This window comes from Aythya marila (assembly GCF_965140915.1).
Source record: "Aythya marila genome assembly, chromosome: 27".
In the NCBI taxonomy this organism is placed as follows: domain Eukaryota; kingdom Metazoa; phylum Chordata; class Aves; order Anseriformes; family Anatidae; genus Aythya; species Aythya marila.
This window is the reverse complement of record NC_139068.1, coordinates 1,247,549-1,272,880: the sequence shown is the minus strand read 5'-3', so window position 1 is coordinate 1,272,880 and position 25,332 is coordinate 1,247,549. Positions and strand designations below refer to the sequence as shown.

General features: G+C 39.6%; 1 protein-coding gene across 2 annotated transcripts in view; it reads right to left on the bottom strand.

Moving 5' to 3' along the window:
- AP3D1 (adaptor related protein complex 3 subunit delta 1) overlaps window positions 1-25,332 on the bottom strand; it is a 43,930-nt gene that overhangs the window by 10,881 nt on the left and 7,717 nt on the right. The window contains exons 2-21 of one of the 2 annotated variants that reach the window (XM_082780141.1): window positions 18,362-18,457; window positions 17,642-17,722; window positions 16,832-16,912; window positions 15,489-15,596; window positions 14,993-15,122; window positions 13,679-13,818; window positions 13,341-13,414; window positions 11,464-11,513; window positions 9,469-9,518; window positions 8,987-9,035; window positions 8,006-8,151; window positions 7,062-7,210; window positions 6,740-6,970; window positions 5,360-5,591; window positions 4,002-4,147; window positions 3,733-3,874; window positions 3,272-3,343; window positions 2,217-2,292; window positions 1,440-1,639; window positions 746-819 (exon numbers count right to left, since the gene is read on the bottom strand). In XM_082780141.1, coding sequence (XP_082636267.1) covers window positions 746-819; window positions 1,440-1,639; window positions 2,217-2,292; window positions 3,272-3,343; window positions 3,733-3,874; window positions 4,002-4,147; window positions 5,360-5,591; window positions 6,740-6,970; window positions 7,062-7,210; window positions 8,006-8,151; window positions 8,987-9,035; window positions 9,469-9,518; window positions 11,464-11,513; window positions 13,341-13,414; window positions 13,679-13,818; window positions 14,993-15,122; window positions 15,489-15,596; window positions 16,832-16,912; window positions 17,642-17,722; window positions 18,362-18,457 — 2,327 coding nt within the window. Of the gene's footprint in view, window positions 1-745; window positions 820-1,439; window positions 1,640-2,216; window positions 2,293-3,271; window positions 3,344-3,732; window positions 3,875-4,001; window positions 4,148-5,359; window positions 5,592-6,739; window positions 6,971-7,061; window positions 7,211-8,005; window positions 8,152-8,986; window positions 9,036-9,468; window positions 9,519-11,463; window positions 11,514-13,340; window positions 13,415-13,678; window positions 13,819-14,992; window positions 15,123-15,488; window positions 15,597-16,831; window positions 16,913-17,641; window positions 17,723-18,361; window positions 18,458-25,332 lie in introns of those variants that run through there. The other variant, XM_082780142.1, reaches the window with a different exon arrangement.

Here is a 25,332-nt window from a genome sequence, read left to right as displayed (position 1 = left end):
ACAGACTACACATTCACACGTGTGCCCACAAAGCCTTCAAAGCATCATAGGAGGCATCCATGGACCATAAAACAGCAATTATATTTAGCACTGTGATTCTGTAAGACAGCAACTAAAAAAGTCTCCATTTGCAATATTTAACAGACATCTTCTAGCTACCACACAGCCCGCAGGGTATCAGGGCCTGCTGCACTATTACTGTAAGCAACTCCAGTAGCTGCATAGGAACCAGACTCTGGTCCAAGTGGCATGCAGTCCAGCAGTGGCACTACACTGAAGGTCCACAAGGCAGAGTTGCTACAAACTGGTTGTTAATGCTCAAATTATCACTACACAGTATACATGCTTGTAAAGTACATACATACAGCAGATCTGAGATGAACAGATGAATGTGGATCACATTCAATGCAAATGCACATTGAATCAGAGCTTGGTACACCCAAAAGCTCTAATTCACTTCTATCTGATTCTAGCGATACTTCCTGTGCTTTCACATTCTATTTGGTCACACAAAATGTTTTTTCACCCTTTCGAAACCTCTTTATTTGAGCATCTGAGGTTTTATCATCTATGCTTCACTGGAAACCCAAACCTGGATGGTCATCTGAGGTTACATTTAAGACATGGAGAGAAACTGAAGTCTTTCCACATTGTGGACTGTAGATAGTGTCTGTTTAGCGTCGGACTAGTCCTCCTGCATTCTGGTTAGTAATTAAGTAAATTCACATACAGAACTGTCACTTACTTATCCAGATCTATATCAAGTGCCTTATATGGATCGTTGGGATCTTTGTCATCCTCATCACTGGGCAATGCATTCTGCAGGAAAGAGAAAGACCATCCACTGAAAAAGTGAGTGAACCCCAGGCAACTTCAAAACTACACCCCTTGGTGCAGCTTTTCAGATTGCTAACCGTGGAATGGGCCAGCTTGCAGTCAGGCACAGTAAGTTATAAGAACAGTGGGTGTACTTTAATGCAACATGTAGTTATAAGATGAATTTAGAACAAAAAGCCATTCTTCACAAACTACAGGATCTGAATTGCTGCTGTTTGATTTTGATTAACATAAGTTTTAGGAACAAATACAGATTACATCACTAGCATGTGCAATTAATTACAATCAGCTGCAAACCTGCTGACTAGACAGCAAGTTAATGTCAAAGTGGAGCAGCAGAGAATAATAAATGAAGTGACTATTTGGAGAGTGCTATTTTTATAGCAGAGATGCATCTTGGCTTTAATTGCTTCAGTGGCAATTTTTGTCTTTTGTACACAAAAAGACAGTCATTTCTCCCCCTGGAAAGAACAGCTTACAACCATCTCAGTCATTTCTTAAGCAGCTTTGCAAGAAGTCAGAGCTCTAACTGCAACAACACAGACTGGCTGGCAATTCTTGGGAAAAATCTCCTCATAAGAGCACAAAGTTTATAAACTGACCTCTGGCATCTCCTCTGTGATGATATCTACATGGTGAGCTGGAGTGATATCCTCTTCACTCTCTGTGTGCAAAGAGTTATGGCGATGATGCTTTCCTCTCTTCTCCTTTTTCTGCTTTTTCTTCTTCTTGTCTTTCTCCAGTTTCTGTTTATGCCTTCGTTCTTCTTCCAGTTTCACATACTGGTCAGACATAGGCATTCCTGCAGAGGAAGACAAACTGCTTTCAATCCACATGAACACTGGTCAGTCCATGAACCTTGCTTCTTAGTGTCTTAGAATTAGGACAATCAGCACTGCCTTATGCTTCGATATCTCATACAGCCCTTCTAGCAGCAACTTTTCTGCTGCACTCCATCTCTTTCCAAAAAATAGTAGAGCAGCATTCTGCTCTGATTCTTGTTTGTCTATGTTCAATGGATTACAAAGGGGGCTAAATACGCACACTTGAACTGGGATGGGTGTTATGGATATGCTAACAATTTTTCATACTTTTGGAAAATGCTTATATCTGTACCATTAGACTCCACTTAATGTCTCCTGATCACCTTCTGTCCTTTAAAGCATTCCCACACTACAGACTTGGCTGTACAACATACTTAATCACAGAATTACTTCTACTACTACTCAGACCACAAAGTACTCTTTTCTAACAAATGTTAGTTAAGGAGAACCATTTAGGAGTCTAATCAAAGCATGCTCCTTGTACTTAAAAATAAAGTTGTTGTTACTTTTGCTTAAAAAAATATGTAATTGATTTTAAATATTAACTGCATTTACCTGGAACTTTTAAGGGGACAGAGAGGTCAATCTGGACCACAGGTATATGTTCCACACCTGGAGTGTCTTGGTATCGCTGGGAAAATGAAAATTTATGTTCTGAGCATTGCCAGATCTATATAAATAGACATTACATTACAAAACAGCAAGCAGTTTAATCCTTTAAGCAAACATTTTAAGGATAGGAATGGAATAGCTCAGTACTAAATTCTATCTGGTAGCAGGATGTATTTTAGAGCTAACTATTATAGAACATCCTGCTTCTAACTACAGAGCCTTAACCCTGCTACAGTCACAGAAAAGGCTTGTTGCAACTCTGATGAAATTTTGGTTTATGCTTTACTGACAATAAGTTGCCACTTTAAAAGAAGCTTAGAGGTCTAGGTTGAGGAAAATGGGGCAGTCCTTAGGATAGAGGGAATAAAACAGGCTCTTTCCCTGAAAAAGATGGCAAAAAAGCCACCACAACTTTTTGATCCATGAACACACGGTGTGTTTTAAGGGGAACATGTTCTGGTGTGGATGTTAACTACTAACCTTAAAGTGTTTATTCACTCTCTCCAGCGCTCTTAATGAAGTGCCTGGTAATCTGAACCCTGAATCCATCAACCACAGTTGTGACAAACTACCTGCACAGGAATTTGTGACATAAGGGCAAAGAAGAAAAGTTTCTTTGCATCTTTTAGAGTCTTGTTGCTGAAATCCAAACACCGGGCATTCCATGACAAGTTAAAAACTGTTACAAGCTTCTCTGCAATGGAAACTGTGAAAGTCACCATTTTATATATATATTTTTTTAACTGGAGGTCCACTGTAAATCCACAGAAAGCTGGCTGCTCTTGTGGTATTTAGTTATTTGCAAGTTTTTCAACACAAATAAGGCCTATAAAAATAGATGTATGCAGTCACTCCAGTTGCTACACTAGTAAGCGACCCTAACTGCAGTAGAAATGATCAGAAGTGTCTCAATGGGAAACTGCAGCTCTTGGCATTCAAAGAGACTTCACACATTTATATGAGAGACCAGCAGAAGATTTTCATTTGAACTCACTCACCTTCTGTGGGGAAGGAGAGCTTTTAATGTAAAATGGGTTGTTTGCCTGCTCTTGTTTCCGGGCTTCTCGACGCTAAAAGGAAGAGTTTAGTTAGAATGTTTGCTTACAAGCAAAGAGAACTAAGAAGCATCAGAATGCAAAACTGTGATCTCCCTTAATATTTGGAACATTCCATTGAAAGAATTTTTATATCTTCCTTCCATTTGGACAAAATAAGTAAGCCACACTTCTAGGAGCACCTGATATTGGATGTATTCTACAGTGACTACAGATACTTCTATTCAAACACGTGTTTTGTTCACATCAAATCATCAGATTTCCAGAGCTGTAGAAAGCAGTCTGCTTCTGACTACAAGGATAATCTATAACAGCAGTTACAACTGTTTTATTAACTCTGACAATATTACTACTGAACTAAGTACCAAAAAAAAAAAAAAAAAAGCATATTAACATTCACTCACTCTGGCCAGTTCTTCTTCATCTATTTCTGGCTGTCTGTGCCTGGAATGCCTTTGTTCCTCATCATGAAAAATTGTTTTGGGCTTTTCATCTTCTGACTCGCTGTCTGATGGAGGCTCATTGATCCAGGCATCAAGGTCCAAGCTGGTAAGAATTGCAATAAACACAAATAGCTTGACTAAGTACCCTCAGCATTTCAGTTTTTCTAGTTATATGCTTATCTTTAGTATTTAAGTTCAAATAAGGCACTGCAAGCAAGAAAGAATCTTACCCCTCTGGAACTGGGACTTTCTTCTGTGCTTTAGGAGCGACAGGGTTCAGCTCACCAGCAAACAGGGCTATTACTTCCTCAGCTACAGGCACTTCCTTTATTTGTAGCTTCTGAATGTATTTTATTAGTTGCAAAATACAAGAAGCCTAAGAACAAATCCAAAAGTAATTTCAGAACTAATATTTAAAAACTGACCAAAAATAAACTCCAACTAAAGTCAGCTGAAGATAACCGTAGTGACTACTGCAACAAGGGAATTAAAAGAAGCACCATACTACTTCTAGCTATATCTAATTTATTACCAATTTCAATAGACAAACCAAAATACAGCTGCTTCTCTTCATCGTAGCATATAATGCTATTTACCTGGCTTTACAAAACACTTTCCTAGAACAAAGTATATAACAGACTGGATTTTCAGAAGTGTTTTTTTTTTTTTCTTTTTTTTTTTTTTAGGTCCCCTTTCTCCCCCAAAAAAAGAGCACATCAAAAACAAAGGTTTAGGCTTAAAAGGGAATAAGCAGCGGGGCTGGGTTGAAGAGTCTGCAGTCTTTTTCCCTGCTAAGCCTGTAGGATTTATGGTTTAATGAACAAACTTGTGACATAGCACAGAAGCATATATTGCCTGCACAGATCCTCTCTTGCTCTCCATTTAGATCATGCCAGCACACAGCATTTTTTAAAACAATGAAAAAAATCTGACTGTACTGCTGAATTTATCACATCTTACTATGAAGTAACCATTTGATCACTCTTAACCTTTATCACATGCAAAAATAAAGTTTTCCACGTAAGCAAATCACTGTAAAGCCTCAAATTCTGTAGCATTTTCTAAATACTACAGTTATTGGTCTTCATCTGTCACTTTCCACCCTATGATAGTTTCTGATAAAGGCAAGGGCAAGGTGCTTTAGAACACAACTACCTTGTGTATCCACTAGGAATTAATATGTATGGCAGCTCTTTTTGGTTCAATGGGTACATCACAAAAATCACTGCAGTCATCTTGCAGCACTGTGAATTGTGATCTTGAACATGTTGTGAAGTGCGTTTTCCAAGTCTTAGATCACAATTTTAAAACTAAATTGTTTTGAATTAAGTCCTTGCAAGCAGCCTTTGGAGGTGATTTTGATCTAGAATTAGATCTGGGCTCTGACACAGAATGTCACCACTCTTACCACTCTTCTAGTTCCCTAGTTCCAAGGTGCCTTTTCACTGAGTTACAAGAAGTACAGAATACAAACATCACTCCGATAACAGTGGCTTGTATAAAATATGCATGTCCACACAAAATGAGATGTGATCCAATACAAATGAGTCTTTGTATGATAAATTCCACGATAAGTTTGTTCTCTTACCCTCTCCTGAACTTCTAGATCTGCACTCTGTACAAACTGAGGCAAACGCTCAATCATCAGCTGTGTAATTTCCTGAGCTGCTTCCTTTTCCCCAGCTTGTTCTTTCTGCTGTAGGATGGATGCATAGAGCTTCACCATGTTCTGGACGTAAACTGCCTGGATGTGGCCTGGTAGAGTTGTAACTTTAGGCCTCAGCATTGCTTCTAAAGTTTGGTTCGCTTCCTCAAGGTGTCTAAAAAGACAGTAAACATATGAAAGAAGGCAACTGAGCAACTTGAACATTTTGTCAGTCTTCATAGAGAGTTTTTCAAAAACCTCTGTTAAAGTACAAAGCATTGCAGAAAGACAAGAGAGACTACAAATACATAATCATTTGCCCTCTTCATCTTTTCCCCTTTCAAATGACAGCAGTAACATGATATAGAGGAATCTACAACTTTATCGTTTTAAAGAAGGGGGAAGGGGAGGGACTCCTTAGCTTTCACCTCTACAGTTTCAGTATTTTCTCCATTAACTAAGCATTGCACATTACGTGCAACTGCACTGACAACCTGGGACTAGCAGCCCAGGTACCTTTCTGCCATTCTGTACTTCACCACTGCATCAGTGAGGTGGTATTTCCAACCAGTTACTGAACCAAAATAAAATGTGGATGCCCCATCTCTGGAAGTGCTCAAGGCCAGATTGTGTAGGGCCCCACTTAAGCTGATCAAACGAGTGGCATCCTTACCCATGGCAGGTAGCTGGAACTAGATGTTTAAGGTGTTTTCCAACCTAAGCCATTCTGTGATACAATACCGTGGTATGTCCAATTTATCAAAATGAAGGCTAGGTAAAGCACGTGTGCACACACAACCAAGAGACGAATATATCTATTTAAGATAAAAGTTAACGTTGACACAACACTGAAGATTGTCCTACTGCTGGTACAGACCGGTTTGGGACAGAAATAATACTTATTCTCATGAAAAGCAAGCTCTGCAAAAACCTCTCAAAGGCAAAAGAGGAAGAAAAAAAAAAAACACATTTCAGTCAAACAGGCTCACTGGATATTTTCCCTATCATGTAAATAGAGTTAGACTTTAATTATTTAAGAGTTCAGTCACCGGCGGCTTAAGGTCTTGACTGCTTACATCCAAAATCATGCGTTACTGTATGAGTGGGCAGGAATACAGAGAAAAAAACAAATACTCAAAATGAAGCATCTGTTTTGAGTAGAGGAATCTCATGGCGGTGAAGGAGAAGGAAAGAAGCAATTCTTTTATTAATAATAAGGGTGCACATTCTAAGCCATCCTTCTCTCAAAAAGTAGTTTTTAATGATCTGAATCTGTGTCTGAAAGAAGCTGTTCGAAGTGTCAGACTTCCCAAATGCACTTACTCAGAGAATTCTCCACATATCCACGCAGCAGCATAAAGCACCTCACAGATTCCGTTTCTCTGGGTGTTGCTGGCTATGAGATGTGCATTGTCCAAAAGCATAGCCATTTGAGAAACTGCAAATTTACGAATAGCTTTAACTCTAATAGCTACATCTAACATCTGAGCTGCTATAAGATGCCCATGGCGTGTGCCTTCCAGTCGGGTCAGTTCCACCAAGATGCTTATGTACCTACAAAAAGGAAAAGGGAAACAATTTTATTAATGGACAATCACGCATTACCATTGCTGGCAATTTCAAATTTTGACACAAAGCCACTGACCATTCAAAGTTCGTGATATATTGGTAATTGGACTGACTACAAATATCTATGATTTTAGTCAGCAGCTCATCCCGGTACGTTGTCCCTTCTGCTTTATCCACATGAATCATCAATTTCTTCACTATCTCCATCAAGTTCTTCTTTGAAACCTGTTGAAAAGTTATCAAAGAGTTGAACCAAAAATAAGCTATTTCCTGTACTGACAAATTCTTCCAATTCCAGTAAAGCAACTGCTAACCTCTTTGATGGACCTATGTTACTGTGTTAATAAGAAATCAGAACCAAGGGCAAAGACCCCCCAAATGAAAAGCACTTTATTACAAAACTTGTAAACAGTCGTTTCACAGATCAAGTGTTCTCACCACAAAGTTTCCCCTGTAGCCTATGCACACTTTATAAACTGCTCTGCACAGCTGCAGAATGTGTGCACAAAGCTGGCTGCACACAAAAACAACCAGAATGAAATTCCACGTGTCATTAAGAAGTCATAACAAAATTGAAAGGGCAAATTTGACAGAGAAGCAGCTTAAAGCTGCCTTTTCCAAGTGCTCCAGATTCCTTCCCATTCTTTGTATAACTTATGTCAACCCCAGCTGTCGCGTGCTGCAACATGGACTGCAATGCAGAAGAGCAATGACTTATCCCAGTATGTCCACGGCCACTTTTCACCTAGAGGAAGGAACAGCGAATTCTTAGGCCTTCTGGGTGACTTCCATAGTGCCTGAACTCAAAGTCTTTCCACAGCTGGAATGTATTTAAAGCCCTCGTATACTGTACCAGATCTTTTATTTGCAAGAAGTGCCAGAAAAAGCATGGCAGTTGTTATTACAATGCTACTGAGGATAGGAAAAGAGAAAGGTATGTGTTTTGTTTTTTAAACATTAGCCTCATAAACAAGGGGTCACATGGACTAGAAGGGAAAGGAAATAGGTGCGGAAACATACCATGCCATACAATAGATCTAAAGCTCTGAGACGGATAGACTCATCTTTGTCATCCAAACATTGGAGAATGAGATCCTTGTGAGACTGAACTGACTTTGGATGTGTTTTCAGGATTTTGGACATAGCTAACAATCCCAGGTATTTCACTGTGAAAGACAAAATAAAACTTCTTTCCAAATATAGAAATACTGTTGTGTTATGCATGAGAACTTAATATTGACTGCTTTTACTTACACCAACTTTTATATGTTCAAATAACCATCTCTGACGAGGAGGACAATTTTTGAGAAAAAGCACATCGCAGATTTTCCTCCATTTTATAATCCCCCCCCCAGTTCACACAGTCATCACAGCCTTCTTTCACTTCAAGCTTTATAATTTTTAAAAATATTTAAATATATATATATTTAACATATAGAACCTATGGATTTTGAGAACTGGCATCCTAAGATGAACACAGCTTAAAAAGCACAAAGAAGATTGTTGTGTTAAGCAGAAGCCCTGTTCTCAACGAAAAAAAGGTCAGGAAAAAAGGTCAAGAAAAGCTTTTGCACAAAGAAGGTTTTTACGATGTTTTTTGTAGTCACTAAAACAGCAACCATTCCTACATTTTACTATTATGCTTTCACTACTGAATAGCCCTCACTACTCTGCTAACGGGAAGTTTATAAAAAGGGATAGGAAGTGAAGTGTTTGAGATTTTCAAGGCCGCAAGCAGTAATAATAACTCGTCTTTTCCTTATGGGTCCCTTTCAACTTGGGATATTCTATGATTCTATGATCTGTTTTTAAAAAGCTCCTTATAAGAAATGTTCAACATCAAAAATTATTTCCACATTACAAAACTAACAGTTGCTTACAACATACCAGGCACTATAATGAGTAAGCTGTTTGGAAAAAACTCATTGCTCTAAGGCTGCTGGATTTTCTCCCCAGTGACTGGTTGCTAAAAGCTTCCATGCAGACATGCAACATACTTACAGTTCTGGTCAGAATCTTCTATCAATATTCTTAACTTTTGTACACAAAGCTGGGAAAAAAAAGACCATGCTTATTACAAGCCTCAAAAGCATACATTAAACTGTTTGTAAAGTTTACTCAATACACAAGGGTGGCTAGAGCACATAAGGAAGCATTCTAAGGAAGACTTGCAGCCTCTGGTAAGATAGCCTTGTTGGATATACAGATTTCAAAACAAAAGGAACAGAGTTCTTATGATTGCATTGATACAAGATGAATAAAACAAAAACTTTAAAGGAGGGGAATTTGCATATTAAATGAAAGAAAATAACAGAATTTATATCGGAAATGCTTCAGCTTGTAGGATTCCACCCATGTGAGAGCTCTTCAGTGAGCTATTTATTGCTTTAACAAAGGAACATAATCCAATTTCTCCATAGCATCTGGTATTACACAGAAGAGTAGAACAAGTAACACCCACCAGAACCCAAACATCGTTATACCTGGATGCTAGCGCTGTGATTAGGCATCCCAGAGGATAGGGAGATCAAAACTGAAACAAACAAACAGAGGTTTTGGTTACTAGATTCTGAATAAATATAACAGAACACAAAGATCAACAGCTAGCTCAGCTCACAAGGGAAGATAAGTTTTTATTGTTTATCTTTTCGGTGAGCTAGGGAGGAAAGAAGGTTGTAGTTCTTATACTTTATGAAAAGGAATAAATATCAGGGCAGGAAAAAAATGTAAAGGCATGAGCTGTTGAAACAGCCAGGTCAAAGCTGCTTTATATTAAACGTTAACGAGAGCAAAGTGTATTTTACTGATATCACACAGCAGTCACGGCTGTAAATATGTCACCAGCTACGGCACAGACGAATTTAAATGTACACTTCCCTAATGTAATGAAATGCAGCAATGGATCCTAGAGTTTAATATATTTAAACTGGAGTTTTTCATCAAGCCAGCACGAGACTCAAGGCTAAATCAGCTCCTGCTGTTGATTACATCAGACATTTGTAAAGCACCGACATGTAACTCATGGCAGGAAAGGTGGTGGTATCTTGATAACCACTGTTGCCACCTAGCACATCCATGCCAGCACAATCCTTTACCAAACCAGTAACACAAACTGACCTTAGTGACTAATAAGTGCAATGGCATTTTACTCTCCATAATCCTGCAGAACTACATTTATGGGAAGGAGTGTGGACAGTGGCTTTTCAGGCCATGCAGGGAACTGGCAGGTGCAAGGTGCTGCTCCGATGCAGACACTCAGCTTCACATTCTCCAAATCCAAGTTTTACACTATGGTCCCTTAGCAGGCCTCCCTGAGGTGATCTTAGTGAATGAATTTCTCTTTGAACCAGATTCAGGACAAAAGGGAATGGCCTCAAATTGCACTAGGAGAGGTTCAGGTTGGAAATTAGGAGACATTCCTGTTCAGAAAGAGCAGTCAGGCATTGGAACTGTTTGCCCACATAGGTGGTGGAATCACCATTCCTGGAGATGTTTTAGCAAAGGTTGGACCTGATTCCACCTGGTTCAACTCAAACCATATAGACCATGCACCATGGTTTAGTGGGTGATATTGGTGGTAGAGAGACGGTTGGACCAGATGATCTTGGAGGTCTTTTCTAACCTTAATGGTTCTGATTTACCCTATTTTCTCTCAGGAAGACACCCTCTTATCCACAATGGAATTAGCCTCAGTGCTATTTTTTCCTCACCATTATAACTTCATCTTTCATTTCCCTGAATCAGTGAACATGAAGCAAGTGACAGGTCACCACTTCTTTGAACTGATCCAATACAGTACATTCCTGCATCATTATCCCTTGGAGAATCCAAAACTACCCATGAGACAGACTTACAGCCGAATGGTGGATATCAACAACCCTCTGCTTCCACGAAGGCAGGAATGTGCCAGGTTTCAGCTGGAATACCATGTTACCCCATTTTGCCAGTTTTTCTCCATCCCCAGTAGTGAGTTCACATCCCTTCCCCACTCAAAAATGAATGTAAACTACAGATCTATTATTTCAGTGACTTCATTCAAGGAATTGCACCAAGTCTTCTTTATTTCTCCAATTCCACAGCTTAAGAAAAAAGCCTACTATTTTTCCTCACATAAGAAAATGTCGTCAAAGTTTTTATGAGGCATTGACCATGTTCTTCATTTTATTGCTGCTGGCATATTTCAGTTCTAACAACACTTCGGAGCTTGAATATAAATAACATATAAATTATATAAAATATAATTACTCATTGTTAGTGCTTTGTTTTAGCCTTTAGCAAATAAAACATAGCTGTAATAACTTAGCCTCATCTACTGACAACAAAAGATTTGGGTTACAGTTACACAGTGAAAGAAATCACTGAAAGTTTGCCGAGTGATTTAATTTGGTTATAGAAATACATTAAGTTAAAAAACAGTCACAATTAATTGATGACAAAGTTCATCATGTTCCTTCTAGGTCACAAATTTTAGTTCTCACCTGCTATTACTGTGTTCACACATTCATATAAGAGAGACATGGCTGAGGTGCTGAAACAGAAATCAAGTATTTTAAATAGGGAATAAAACCATCACATTTTGAAGAGTTGTCAGCAATATCTTGGAGCTAGTTAACACCTTTAATTACACAGGAAACTGCCAGTATTCTGTTCCATATACCTCCAAACTAGAAGAAGTGATTCTCACTTATAAATGGGAGGGAGGTGGTACAGCTAGCTTCTGAACGTAAGGGGGAAGCTGATGCTGCAGTCCTCTCCTTGACTTCCAAAACAGAATGTAGTAGAGATGGATTAAGTCACTTCTTCTCTAAGAAGAGGCAAATAACAGTACTGTAACAGGAGGGATAAGGAAGGAAGCGGTTACTCAAAATCTCAGTCCCAGTTTCAGAGCACTGAACCAGTCTTGTCCAAGGATCGAATCAAGTCCTCTGCCCAAGGTCAAAAATTTACGATAAGAAAAGCAGATGGACAATCTCCAGGTCTCTCTCTCCAAAGAGAATGAGTCACACATGAACAGCAGACTCTTGCTCATTCCTATAAGCCAGCAATGTATTTTCAAATGTCCTATTCCACTCCAAACATAACTTCAAGAAAATCGTCGGTTGAACACTCGGTAAATACAGTGCGATTCTGAGGATTTCACTTAGAAAAACTGATTTACACAATGGAAACAAAGTGTCCCCCAGCCACACAGCAAAACTCACAAGTAACAAAGGACTGCTTCTGGAAAAGCAGGTCTGCAAAGGTCATGAGCAAACAGCTCTGGAAGCAGCAGTCACAAACTGCTCCTGTGAAGGTCACCTAGCACATGGTATCCATGACTCTGACATGCTCAGAACTGGGACAATCACTTTTGCTCTCTATGCATTTTGTGGTAGGTGGCAGGCTGGCCTTATGCATGTGTGATATGAGACCCAAGCTGACTGACAATGGAAGCCAATCAGAACAGGGTTATGTCCTCGGAAATAATGAAACGCTAGGGAAGTTGGAGAGGACACAGACAGGACTGAAGACATTCTGTCCATCTTGCTGCTTTTTCTAGTGAAGTACTGCTTCTAGTGAGTTTGTATGTATGCATCACTGTCGCAAAACTCTCCTTAGCTCTTTGGATGTAAGCCTTCTGGCCGGTCTGCTCAGAACCAGCCTTACAAGCAGCACTCTGAGGATGAAGAGAAATTGTTTGTCTGGAGCTCCCTCTCACTGCTACACATCTGTTTTAAATTCTCATTCATCCTCATGCTCTGCCACATTAAGAGAAACCGATCTTAACCTTTGGTAACTCCAACATAGTAATACACTCTTTCCATATCTGGAAATATTTATTTTATTCCTTCATCCTTTCTGAGTTTAGTTCAGAATTAGATCCAAAATAATAACACAAACCAGCTTTAACAAGGCACAAGGATATCTTCAGATTTCTTTATCTAACTGCACTTCCAAAAAAGTCAAGAGTCAAACGTGCAGAAGAACAGAAGAGGCAAATACACAGCTTTTTTTTTTTTTTTTTTAAAGCATAGGTGTTTTTTTTTTTTGTATTTGTTTAAATATATGCACCAAAGCAATCCCTGGCTTAAAATGAGTGAAATCAAAGCATGCAAGCTTCTGAGAAATTCAAGACAGCTGACACCCAAATGTCCTCATTAGGCTATTTTATCTCAGTCAAGGTTTTGTTTTTTTGTTTTTTTTTTTTGTTTTTTTTTCTAAAAGGAATAGTTCTAATATTACTACTTTGATACTGAAACCAACACATTCAAGCTCAGGAAGAAGTTCAAAAATGCATCACTAGACTTGGCTACTGACCTACCTAACACACACTTCACTAATCCTGAGTAAACAAAGTAGTATTTGTTATACATACCTGTGTATGAGGTTGGTCAGCGGCTCGATTAATTTCTTTCCCAGCCTAGGTTCTAATGGAGTAAGAGCACCAAACTATTTTAAGAAGTACAAACAAGAAACTGAATTAATAGCTGGTTTTAAGCAACATAAAAACATTATTTAAACTACATTTCATTATATTTAACTAAGCTATATTAAAGTATTTTTTACTCTAAGTTCACAAACACTAAGAGACTTCTGGTTCTTTTTTTAATTAGAATTAAAGGTAACTATACCTACAAGCAAGAAACCTATTTTCATACTTAACACAGTTTAATGAGGGTCCCAATCCTCTAAGTATAGGTAGAGAATACTTGCCAGTTTTATAATTTTAATGAGAACCCAATTATTGGTTGACGATGTCATCAACTTGAAAAAGAGTGGAGCAAGAGAAAGGTAGTTCTTGGGATTGCGTCGAGCCAGCTCACAAATAACATTTACTGCAGCAGACTGCACACCTGGGAAATAGAAGTGAGAAAAGCAGAATTCTCATAAATACTTTAATTGTAATTGAAGTTTCTGGTGCAGAACACCCAGAACAAAGGCAGTTAAACATTCAGACTTGTACATTCCAAGAGGAATGGTTCAGCCTCATTACCAGTGATGAAGTAGCGAACTAAACATAGGAATGCAAGACAAACTCAGAAAGGATATTATTTAATTTCGGCTGCTTTCTAATACATCAAACTATGTATATCTGCTTTGTGTCCACTATCAGAGAACAGGACACTGCCATCCTCCTCCCCTCCTTACTGTAGATAGCTTGTTTGAGGGACAGACAAAAATTAAAATCATTAACCTTATCTACCATATAGTTTCCAAACACTGCTTCTTTAAAATGTATTTAGACATTTTTAATTAAACCAGAAAACGAAAATCTTAAACAAGATGACTGAACAAGTTAATTCTAATTGCTCAGTCTCAAATTGATCTCAATTTGGAGTCTTCTAGTCTAGGTTTTATAGCATGTAGTAGTTTCTTCCCATAAAGCATCATAAATAGTTTCTTCCTTTGCAGGTGGTTTGGCTTGTTTCTTTGTTTTTAAGAAATATTGTCCCTGAAAGATGCATCTTACATGCCCGTAACAAATCAGTCAAGCAAACATATCTACATTTTCCTTCTACACACAGAAATCAACTGGAGTTTGTGAAACTACAATGCACATAGTCCTTGAAAAAGATATACAGCATTTTGGCATTGTGAAGGAAGACTAGTACCTTCCAGTAACACCAATTAGAAGAAAAAAGTCTACTGAATGTGACTATTTTAAGTACATCTATTGCCAACAGACAATAGCTGCAGCTTTACAGAAGTGCACAAGAAACAAAAAGCTTGAAATCACCCAAAATATTTTCAACAGTCAAGTTAAGCAACAAGCCACAGATCACTAAGCAGCTTTGTCCCATTAAAGTTTAATCCACCGATACAGTTTTAGTAACTTTAGCCTTGAAGAACGACCTAGAACACGTTTTTAATACGGTAACATCTGTCAAAACTCTCATATGGCCATCTACCTATTCAATCACTGTTTGTGCTCAGATATTTTTTCATTTTTCACTCCTCTCTACAAGCTTGAAAAGCATTTATACCTAGATGTTTTGGAGCAGAAGCAATTTACTAAAATCCACTCACCAGGATCTGGATCTTCAAGTTTTTCTTTAAGGCGAGGAAACGCAGGACGGAGGGACTCTGGGTATTTCAGGAAAACTTTGTACATGATTAACACTGCCTTCTTCCTGATATAAGGCTTCGTATGGGACATCTGTTAACGAAATAATTGGGATCAGGCTCTTAGCAAATTTACACTTCCAAAATTCTTCTCAAGGCCCTGTGTCCACACGAGTCTCTCTCAAAAGTGTTTCATAAGAGACTTGGCTACTTCAGGTTCCTAAAACTCAGCTTCTGACGGGTGAGCAAAATACCATCATTTATCACCCCAACTAACAGAAATAACCAACGCAATCCTACTGAGCCACAAAGGCTGTAAGAGGTCCCCAAAAGACTCAAAAGGGAAAAGTGTCAATTTTCATATGTAACAGTTCTAAATGTAACAGATATTTACTAGATTTGAACAATTTAACATTCTTTAATTATAGGAAAAAAACATTACTGAGTCTTATCAACTCACCAGTGTCATGATGTCATTTGCCAAGTCCCTGGCAAGATCTGGAGTAACAAAACAGGACAAGCCAGTCAGTGCAACTCCAGTATCATATTGGTTAGGGCTACTCAGATCCTAAAAAAGGAAAAAGAAGCTCAAAAATTTAAGATCACAAAGGATGTTGAGAAACTACTTTTCAGACCAATTTCATTCACTCAACAGATATGAAGCAAAGCTTCTGTTCCATGGGAACGTTTATACCAGCTATTAAGAGGAATGTCCTCCAACACCTGCTAAAATACAGCTACCATGGGGATTAATAATTGGCACGGGGAATTTAAATTATAGATGGGTGACTGCAACATCAAAGCAACTAGAAACATCATACCCTAGTGGTATTTCAGAAGTGGCAAAAAATTAAACTCAGACATGATCACAAATATATTTAAAACCCTAAAAAAAAAAAAAAAGAATTAAATACTAACACTGTTAAATCAAAACCAAGTTGTTATTGGCCTCACTGGGAACATGCACTCTTGATGAGTGCATAACACTGTCCTAGCTTAATATATTAGAGAAATGAGACTGCTTTCCTTCCAAGCTGCTGGCAGCACCATGACTTTCAGTGCATAAAGACGGAACACAGGCTACGGTGTAGAACAAATTTCGTTTGTCAAGTTTCTTTGTACTTATTTGTAGTCAATGTAGTATAGTCTGAGATGTTTTTACGATTCTGACTCCTAAAAAAAATTAATACTATCTGAGCATGTTCACTTGCAGACTACAAAACCAGACCTCATGGAATACGGAGCATTACAGGATGAATCCTTAATTGCAGTTATTGGGAAACAAATTTGAAGTGAACTGCACAGAGCATCTGCAAACAAACTGAGAATTAACAGTCTGGATTCATTCGTACAAGACCACAATAGGAGAGCTAAACACAGGCCTTCAGGATTCTGTGTCATCTGCATCTCATTTTGATACCTCTTGTAGGGGGGACAAAATTAGATTCTACTTTGAGAATAGCTAAATTACTTCTTAAGGAGCAACAAAACTTTGCAACACATTCTGGCTTTAACGTATCTGCAGTCTTTAGGAAAGATACTGGATAACATCCCACTGATCTTTTTTAAGCAAGTAAATACAGACAGCTGGCATGAGACAGCAAAAGGGAAGCCTATGGACAACTAAGCATTCCATTAATCCTTCAGATTGTATAATCAAAGCAGACTGTAAACCAAGTAAATAGAATTCTACAACTTCATATTCTTTAAAAGAAGTTGATCCTTAAAAAAGTTGTACAGTTTTCAAAACACAAATAGGGAGACGGGGCACAAAAAAATTAAGAACTGAAATCAAGAGTTTACCTTTCGGATTTGATTAGTAGTCAACATAATTACATCAGTCCCTTCATGAAAGCACTGAGAGGCAGCTAGGTAACCAATTCTCTGTGAAAAGGCAAGGAGAATAAAAGCCACTTTTAAAAAGTAAGTTTAGACAATGTTTAGATCAACAACAACTGGTGGTTCTACTGCAATTTTGGTAGAACAAAAGCTACCAGCTTTTGCTTTCAGCAAAAGCAGAACAATTAGACAAGAGGTTTGCATAACAGGGTTCTCTATTTTTTCCTGACATAAACCCTTTTTAATAATCTCAGACAAGTAATCTTTAGATGTAATACATCTACCTTACGGGTATTAAAATTATCTTTATCTCCCTGCACTTTGTTAGAATGTACAGGTTCAGTGGCCAAGATGATGTAGAAAATAGGACAGTCAGTAGGAGAAACGGGGAATATTTATTTTGTCCTTGTTGTACCAAAACTCCTTAACTCCTGACTTTCAGGTATGAAAGCCCAATCTGGAAGCCATTCTTTACAAAGTAATGTTCCATCCTATTTATTTGGTGAAAAAGAATAAGCACAAACAAAACCTTACAGAGGAAAAAAACACATCCACCCACACAGAACCGTGCACTTTTTTCCACAGAAGATTTAACAGCTGTTGTCAAATACCCAATAGAAAAAGCCTATAGTAGCAGGTCAAGTATTATATACTAGAAAATAAACAGTCTACGTCCTTTCCATACTGAAGAAATCAAACGATCATGTGCCAATATATTAAATACAATAATGAAACAGCTTGGTTAGTACAGGAGTAATTACACCTAAAACTCACTTTAAATGTAAACTTCGATGCACTCATGACTTCAATAATATTGAAAGCAGCCCAACTGATGTCGTAGCCCAGCATCTGTAACTGTAAGCAGAGAAGGCTAGATTACTAACTTCTAAAATACAAGACTCAAAAAATAAGTCAGAAAATTAAACATAGAACAGGAGTCCAAAAATAATACTACAAGACACCTCAAGATTATGACCCACTGTTATGTTCTATGCCACCTGGAATAAGCTGAAGACATCCAGAAGTTCCACTAGAATCAAGTTTTAAACTCTGCCTTAATTCCAGGTACTACATAGCAGTTTTATATGCATCACTGTGGACAGTTTTTCTCCCTCTTAAAAAAATAAATCACTCTTTAACAGTTTTCCTGTTTACTGCAAAGGACTGCACAAAGAAAAACTGCTCATGTAACTACCTAAGAAACAATCCAGATGAGAACTACTTTTTTTAATTGGATTAGTTTTAAACCAGATTAGCTTCCTGATCTAGCTCAATAAAATTGCACAAATACTAGTGCCAGCACAACGAATGGAATGGGAACACACAGACTCTGATGTCAGAGATACGTACGGGAGCATTTTTACCCGCAGCCTGCACTGCAAACAGTTAAAGCTAGCTGTGGAACCAGTCTAAGAATAAGCAGGCTAGATCCTAGTCAACAAGGACGAAAAAATTAAAAGATGCAATCGCACTGTATCCCCACAAGGCACTTACATATGTAAGTTTGCAGACTGCATTTGATTTCACTGCAATGTTATCCTGCTTTAGCTCCTGCTTGATCTCATCGATGCACTGGGAGATGTATTTTGCCTGAGGGAAACAAAAAAACATGCACGCTCATTTACCATGGAACATTCACTTCTGTAGATTTCCAACACATTAACGGGAAGAAGGCAGCAGAACTCATCATTTGCAAGAACCAAATCCATCTTGCATGCAACATTTAGGTAAGCACTTTACTCTGAAGGAACTGCTCATTAACAAGAATGTAATGCTTTATTACAAAACTGAAAGTACACTAAGTTGTTTCTTCACTGTATTTCCTGTCTTCTGCCTCCAACCCCACTGTTCAGCCTAGAGCTTTAGGATCAAAGACTTGCAGCCAAAAGCTGGTCAATGGAGATCGTGTGCCTAGTGGTAAGAACAAACACTTGAGTTTCACCTCTCCTAGAACATGTATTAGACCCTTACCTCAATGGAAAGCCAGAGATTACTGAGTCATTACGCCTAGAAATAATCACATAAAAGACTAAGTAGCCCACAAATTTAAGTTGTTTGATGAAAAGATGAGTCCTCTCTTCTTTTGGGCGTGCTGGATGCATACAGCACTGCAGATGTGCACTCAGAACAGTCCTCACACCTGAAGGAGCAGAGCACAAGTCTTTCACTAGGTAAAAGTACTTCTGGCTGGCACTTGCCATTCACTCCAGAATTGGCAAAGATGCCTACCCTCCCCAGCACAGGAATTAGCTAACTGATTTTGCTATTTACACATTTTGAAAAGCAACACCTAGTTATTTGTATGATTTTCTCAGTAATTCAGAGCCAAATGTCACAATGTTTACATTTAACTATTTGGCCCTTAGCTTCTTTCCAAACAATCACATCTGTGCTGGTGGGAGGGATATGGCAAATGCATGATCTAAAAATATCTGTACAGATTTTACTTCATAAGTAGGCTTAACTCTGGGATTCTTTCAGTTCACAATTAATTATGATTTAAGTACTGAACGCATCTGCTACAGAAGTCATGAAAACTTAAAAGCAGGGACATAATCTCTCCTTAAAAAGCCACACATACAGCAGTGCATTTATCATTCAATATAAATAAGTCAATTTCCGGAAGAACCGGGTCAGAAAACAATTACCTAGTTTCAAAGCAGAACTCTGCCTCCATACCATTACCTTCCACCAAAAAGATATTTTCCACACAGAAATCTATTAGTCTGCCTTTAACTAACACTTCTCTTTACATTAAATTTTATTATCCCAACTGTTCTTTGGCATTCTACAATGTCCTATAGCAATACTCATGCTTAATGTCATGAAATTTTGAAGCAGAGAACGTTATTTTTAATCAACAGTGGGTGGCAACAAAAGAACCATACAAGGTCTGTAGTGCAATGAGATGCTGCAACGATCCAGGTGAGGAAAAGTAGCAACTGAATTTTAACACTAGGACTTCAAGCTCCATGCAGCAGCCATCTAATGGCAATCCATACTGCTCCAATTTAGAGTGTAGTGATACCAAAGTTAGAATCCACCATCAGGATGCACAGTGAGCACACAATTCAGTGCAGGAACAGTTCCATTGGGTTAACAGCCTTAATGTAAACAGAGTAATTTGTCTGGCCTCTCTCTCAAATCTTGCACTTACACAAGGATAAAAGGCAATGCCTTTGTGGCAATGCTAAGCTCTGATGGAAATGTGTTATTCCGAGAGATTTCTACTAGAAGTCTTTGTTGACCTCCCTGGAGTTCTCATTTGTCCCACTCCTGCAGCCTATGGAGGTCCCTCAAACAGCAGCCCTGCCCTCCATGCAACCCCACAGGCCTGATTAAAGAAAGTAAGCAAGCAAATGAATTTACATAGGAATAAGTTAAACTCATTGAAGTGCCTGTATTTGGGATAGAAATAATATCTTTGTATCAGAAGTCTTCATTTTAAGGGAAGGCAGGCCAAACGCCCCTTTCCTCTACTGGTATTCCTCTGTCCTCCTGAATAGGAGTGGATCTCACCTGCCGCGAAAGGATAGCACTGCCTGCAAATGCTTGACTATATGGAGTCCAGGAGACTTCTCCTAGAAAATAGAAGATTTGGGATTCTAAACAGTCATGACGGTGATCCGAGTCCAGACAACTCCCATGGAAGAGTTTAAAAATCACAGAATCACACAGAATCACAGAATTTTCTAGGTTGGAAGAGACCTCAAGATCATCGAGTCCAACCTCTGACCTAACGCTAACAGTCCCCACTAAACCATTTCCCTAAGCTCTACATCTAAACGTCTTTTGAAGACTTCCAGGGATGGTGACTCCACTACTTCCCTGGGCAGCCTGTTCCAGTGCCTCACAACCCTTTCAGTGAAGAAGTTCTTCCTAACATCTAACCTAAAACTCCCCTGGCTCAACTTAAGCCCATTCCCCCTCGTCCTGTCACCAGGCACGTGGGAGAACAGGCCAACCCCCACCTCGCTACAGCCTCCCTTGAGGTACCTATAGAGAGCGATAAGGTCGCCCCTGAGCCTCCTCTTCTCCAGGCTGAACAAGCCCAGCTCCCTCAGCCGCTCCTCGTAGGACTTGTTCTCCAGGCCCCTCACCAGCTTCGTCGCCCTTCTCTGCACCTGCTCAAGCACCTCGATGTCCTTCTTGTAGCGAGGGGCCCAAAACTGAACACAGTACTCGAGGTGCGGCCTCACCAGAGCTGAGTACAGGGGGACGATCACCTCCCTAGCCCTGCTGGTCACACTGTTCCTGATACAAGCCAGGATGCCGTTGGCCTTCTTGGCCACCTGAATTCACGTTTAAGCTGAAAAACTTCTTATGTAGGAAATATGTATTTGACCTGAGATGCTGAAAGAACGACTCACACAACATGCAACAAATCTCCTAACACATTGTGCTGCTAGGGGAGCATAAAATATTCAAGGTTCAGTGCACCAGAGCAGTGTCACAGAATCCTGCGCACGTATCTTGTTGCCATGGCCTGGGCAGCGGGGCCAGTCCCTGCTTTCATGCAGAGTACTGCACTGCCCACACCCAGAAAGCATCACTGTCATTTCTCACAGCTCCTACCCAAACCTGCTTAAACATTAGCCTCGGTTTCCTAAAATCCTCTCAGGAGTTGAATCCAAACCAGTGCATGACCAGAAGGGGGACAAAATAGCACAGAAGTTAAATACTGTACAACTCCAGCACAGCCAAATGCAGGCTCCTGAGTCTCCAGGCACACCCAGCAGCTTCAGCAACCTGCAGGCAAACCCTTGCCAGTAATCTAGTCTAACAGAACGAGCAAATTCCTTAAAGGAGGACAGAAAAGCGTATTGGAGAACTCAATCATATTGGAAACTAAAACAAGGCCTTCTGAAGAGCAGAAAAGTCCTTCCAAAATAAACGTACACCAAATCCTAAAAGACCACAAGGAATGAAAGCCTATATATAGAACGCTTTAAAGGCTCAGGGGTATTAACTTTTTGTTAATCTCTTTCGAGTAGCACTGCATTAATGAGCAATATGAAGAAAACCACTCTGTTTAGTCTCCTGTTTAGATCTGAAACCCAACAAACAGCTCCCATCCCAAATTCCCTGCCCCATCTAACTAAACACAAAGCAAATAAGCGTGTGTGTGTGTGTGTGCGTGCGCATGCAGCTCTTTAGAGCTTCTCCTGGCTCTCCGGCCAGCAGCACCCTGACCTTGCGAAGCACCAGCCCAGCGTTGCTCCACCAAAGCAGCGCCACACCGCATGAGGTCCCCTGGCCCCACACAGCCTTTGAGCCGTGCAATTCAGCCAAAGCAGACAGTGAAAGGGAGGAGGACCACGCGATGCAATGAAAAAAAGTGTTTGGACATCTGTAGGCATCGTGGACACCAAGCAAGGCCTAAATATTTGCAAGAAAAAAAAATAATTTAAGTACTGAAATAGACCAAAATTGGGTTAGTTTTCCCAGCACTGACTCACTGATAGTTTTTTGCATAAAGCTTTCGAGTATAGCAGTTCTCTAGTGTGGTAAAACAAATATTTCCCAAGGATGTTATTGGTTCAGTTTTTCCTTAAACACTTTTCAGATTCCATGAAGAAAGGAAAGCAAAAGGAAACACTTCAGAGTTCATTTCTGCTCACAGTACTGAATCAATACGCAGTGATTCAATACCCAGTATCAGTACACATCTTAACTACTGACCCTGTCAGTCATACATGAAGCCTTCCTGGGATGCTACTCAATTGCTCGTACGCTTTGGCTGCTTGGCTGAGGAGCACTTTTAAGTCCCAATATTTATAGACCTTGAGCCATTCCCAGCCAGACTGCATTGAGCAAACAAGGCGATCACAAGGAAGCCTCTCACTCCGGCTGGAGGTAAGAACAAGCAGAGCCAGTGAGTGAAAGAACATCAGCAGGGCGATGGCAGCCCTGCCAAGGCCGCGACTCCACAGTCAAAAGCTGAAGAGCATACGGTAACACGGGGAAAATGCCAGAGCAGCCACTCCGGGGCTTGCTTTTTCTTGTATCCTTCAGGAGGAGGAAAGTTACAGAATCACTCGGAGCAGTACAGCTAAAACCCAAGAAAAGCCTGCGGATATAAAGAGCAATCCCTCAACAAAGCTGTGTGCACAGCATGAAATCGTAATGCCTTACTGTATTCCTCCAAGCTGATGGGGCAAGCACTTCATACCCACTGACAAAATATGCAACATCATTTAATATAAGCCCAAATTCTTTAACGAATCCTTGACCTCAATCAGAAAATACATGCATTTAAGCCAGCATGAGTGGCTACAGCGAGAATGAAGGTACCAAAAATCAAAAACAATCCCTCAGACAGAGGGAGGGAAGGAAGGAAAAGTGGGTCATGGTAAGAAGCCAAAACATCAGTTTATAGGATTCTTTTTATTTCCCAAGCCATGTTTTTTGAATTAAGTTTGAAAAACGTTCAAACTGTGTTCCAAGCTCTGCTCAAGACAAAACTTGGTCTTTGCTGATGATTTCAGAGATGTTCGCAAAAGATTAATTTTTCTTTTCTATCAATACACAAACAAGGCTGGGAAATCGCTCCTCCAACAGAGCAATCACATTCCTAGGAAGCGTGATGCTCTGTGCTGCACTTCCATCAGCATTCAAACTTAGTATTTTACAGGAGATGAGAAGACAGTAGTGGTTAGATAAATGTCACTGTAATAACTTCACATTAAAACCAATTGTGAATTATATGCATTTCCAATAGTCTTGAAGAAGATGGACTCTTATCTGAACCACTGCATCAATCTCTGAAATCAAAAGGAAGCAAACTGCTTCTCACCCCTTAGGGTTACAGCTCAGCAAACAGAAGGCAGTGAATCCTTCAAGTCCTTAACAGGACCAGTCTCAACCCACTAGATCTGCTGCAGCTGATTTGGGGCTCATGCCTGGCGCTTATTCCAACAGCGACAGGCTTTCGACCCAGACCAACAGCAGGCGTCAAAGATCGGCAGTCCCTGTTTGTACCACATCTTCAGGGTTAAATACAGTGTTTGAGAAAGGGATGATTAACAGTCTACACCAGAGGCACTGAGATATGAAATGAACGCATTACTACCATCGTAAAACAACATTTGGAATAAGACAATATTAAAGAAGTACAGAGCATGACACTTGTGTTGAGCACAGTAGCGCTTATCAGTTCTTTGTAACATTGAGACATGCTTGACATTAAACCCCATGAAATTACACTGAGCACAAGCACGTGATGATCTCACATGAGCTGTGCTATGACCACCGCGCCAACTTCCAGGGAACCAGTAACAGCTGCCTGCCCCCACCTCTTGGTGGTTGTTTTGTAGAAGACCTTAATAAAGTACTACCTGCAGGATGCGAGCCACATGACATGACCATGGTGCTTCACATACAAGGCAGTTACACCACAGACACCTCATGGAGGCAAAGCAACTTTCTAATTTGTTTATGCTTCAAGCAGAAGAGCCTGTTATGAGCACAGCACAGATCATCTGCCACCTCCTAACTTTGGAAGAAGGCTGAAAGAAACATATTGTTTGCCATCAAAACCCCCAAAAGCCCTTCATGTCAACAAACCCCAGTAACTGACTACAGTACCTGAAACACCAGCATCATACCTCAACAGCTCAACATAAATCAACTGAAGTAACAGCTGGTTTTTTAAGCTCTTGGCTAGTTTTGCCTTCACTTGAACACAACATTAGAGATAAGCATAATAGTTGTTAACTTCTATCATAGATAAATAAAATTACTATAATATTTAAATACAGTAGAAGTAACAGGATCCCTCCTAAAGACTGCTTCATGGATGGCAAGAAACAATTCCCAGTCACATGCTCCCACACATTATCTTACAACTAACTTCCCTAAAGCCAAATCCCAGGTAAAGTAGGCAAAGAATATAAGCTACAACTGGGAAGTTGCACAGCATTCATTTAAGCAGGTTTGCAGCAACCAAAGTAAAATGATGCAAAAGGTGTTCAGATGCAATACGGAGTTCAGAAAACACGGAAAGGCATTGGAAAAGCCAAGCTTATCTTTCGCTGAACTGTTACAACATGTTGCCACGTGTTTGAACAGGACTTACTTATCTTGCCTTTACTACTCAGCTCTCCAGGGATTTATTCACTCATCCTGTAGGTGGTCTCATGATCCTAGACCAGGGTATTGTCCCCATCAATGATAAATACAGTTGACTTCAAGGCCAACCTTTGACATTTCATTTTGCAGTCATCTTCTCCTACAGTATTTATTGAAAACGTGGTGCATTATCCACTATTCCTTTGTCTGGTACAACTGCTAGCAAGACAGCAAGGCTCCTTGGCCAGAAGACACTTATGGAGGAATGCAAAAATCAATTTACATACACATACAGGTATATGGTTGGTTGAAATCATACACACCAACTGAAATTTGGCATGGTGCATCCATCTACCCTGATATAATTTACAAGTCAGTAAAAAACACTGAAATAT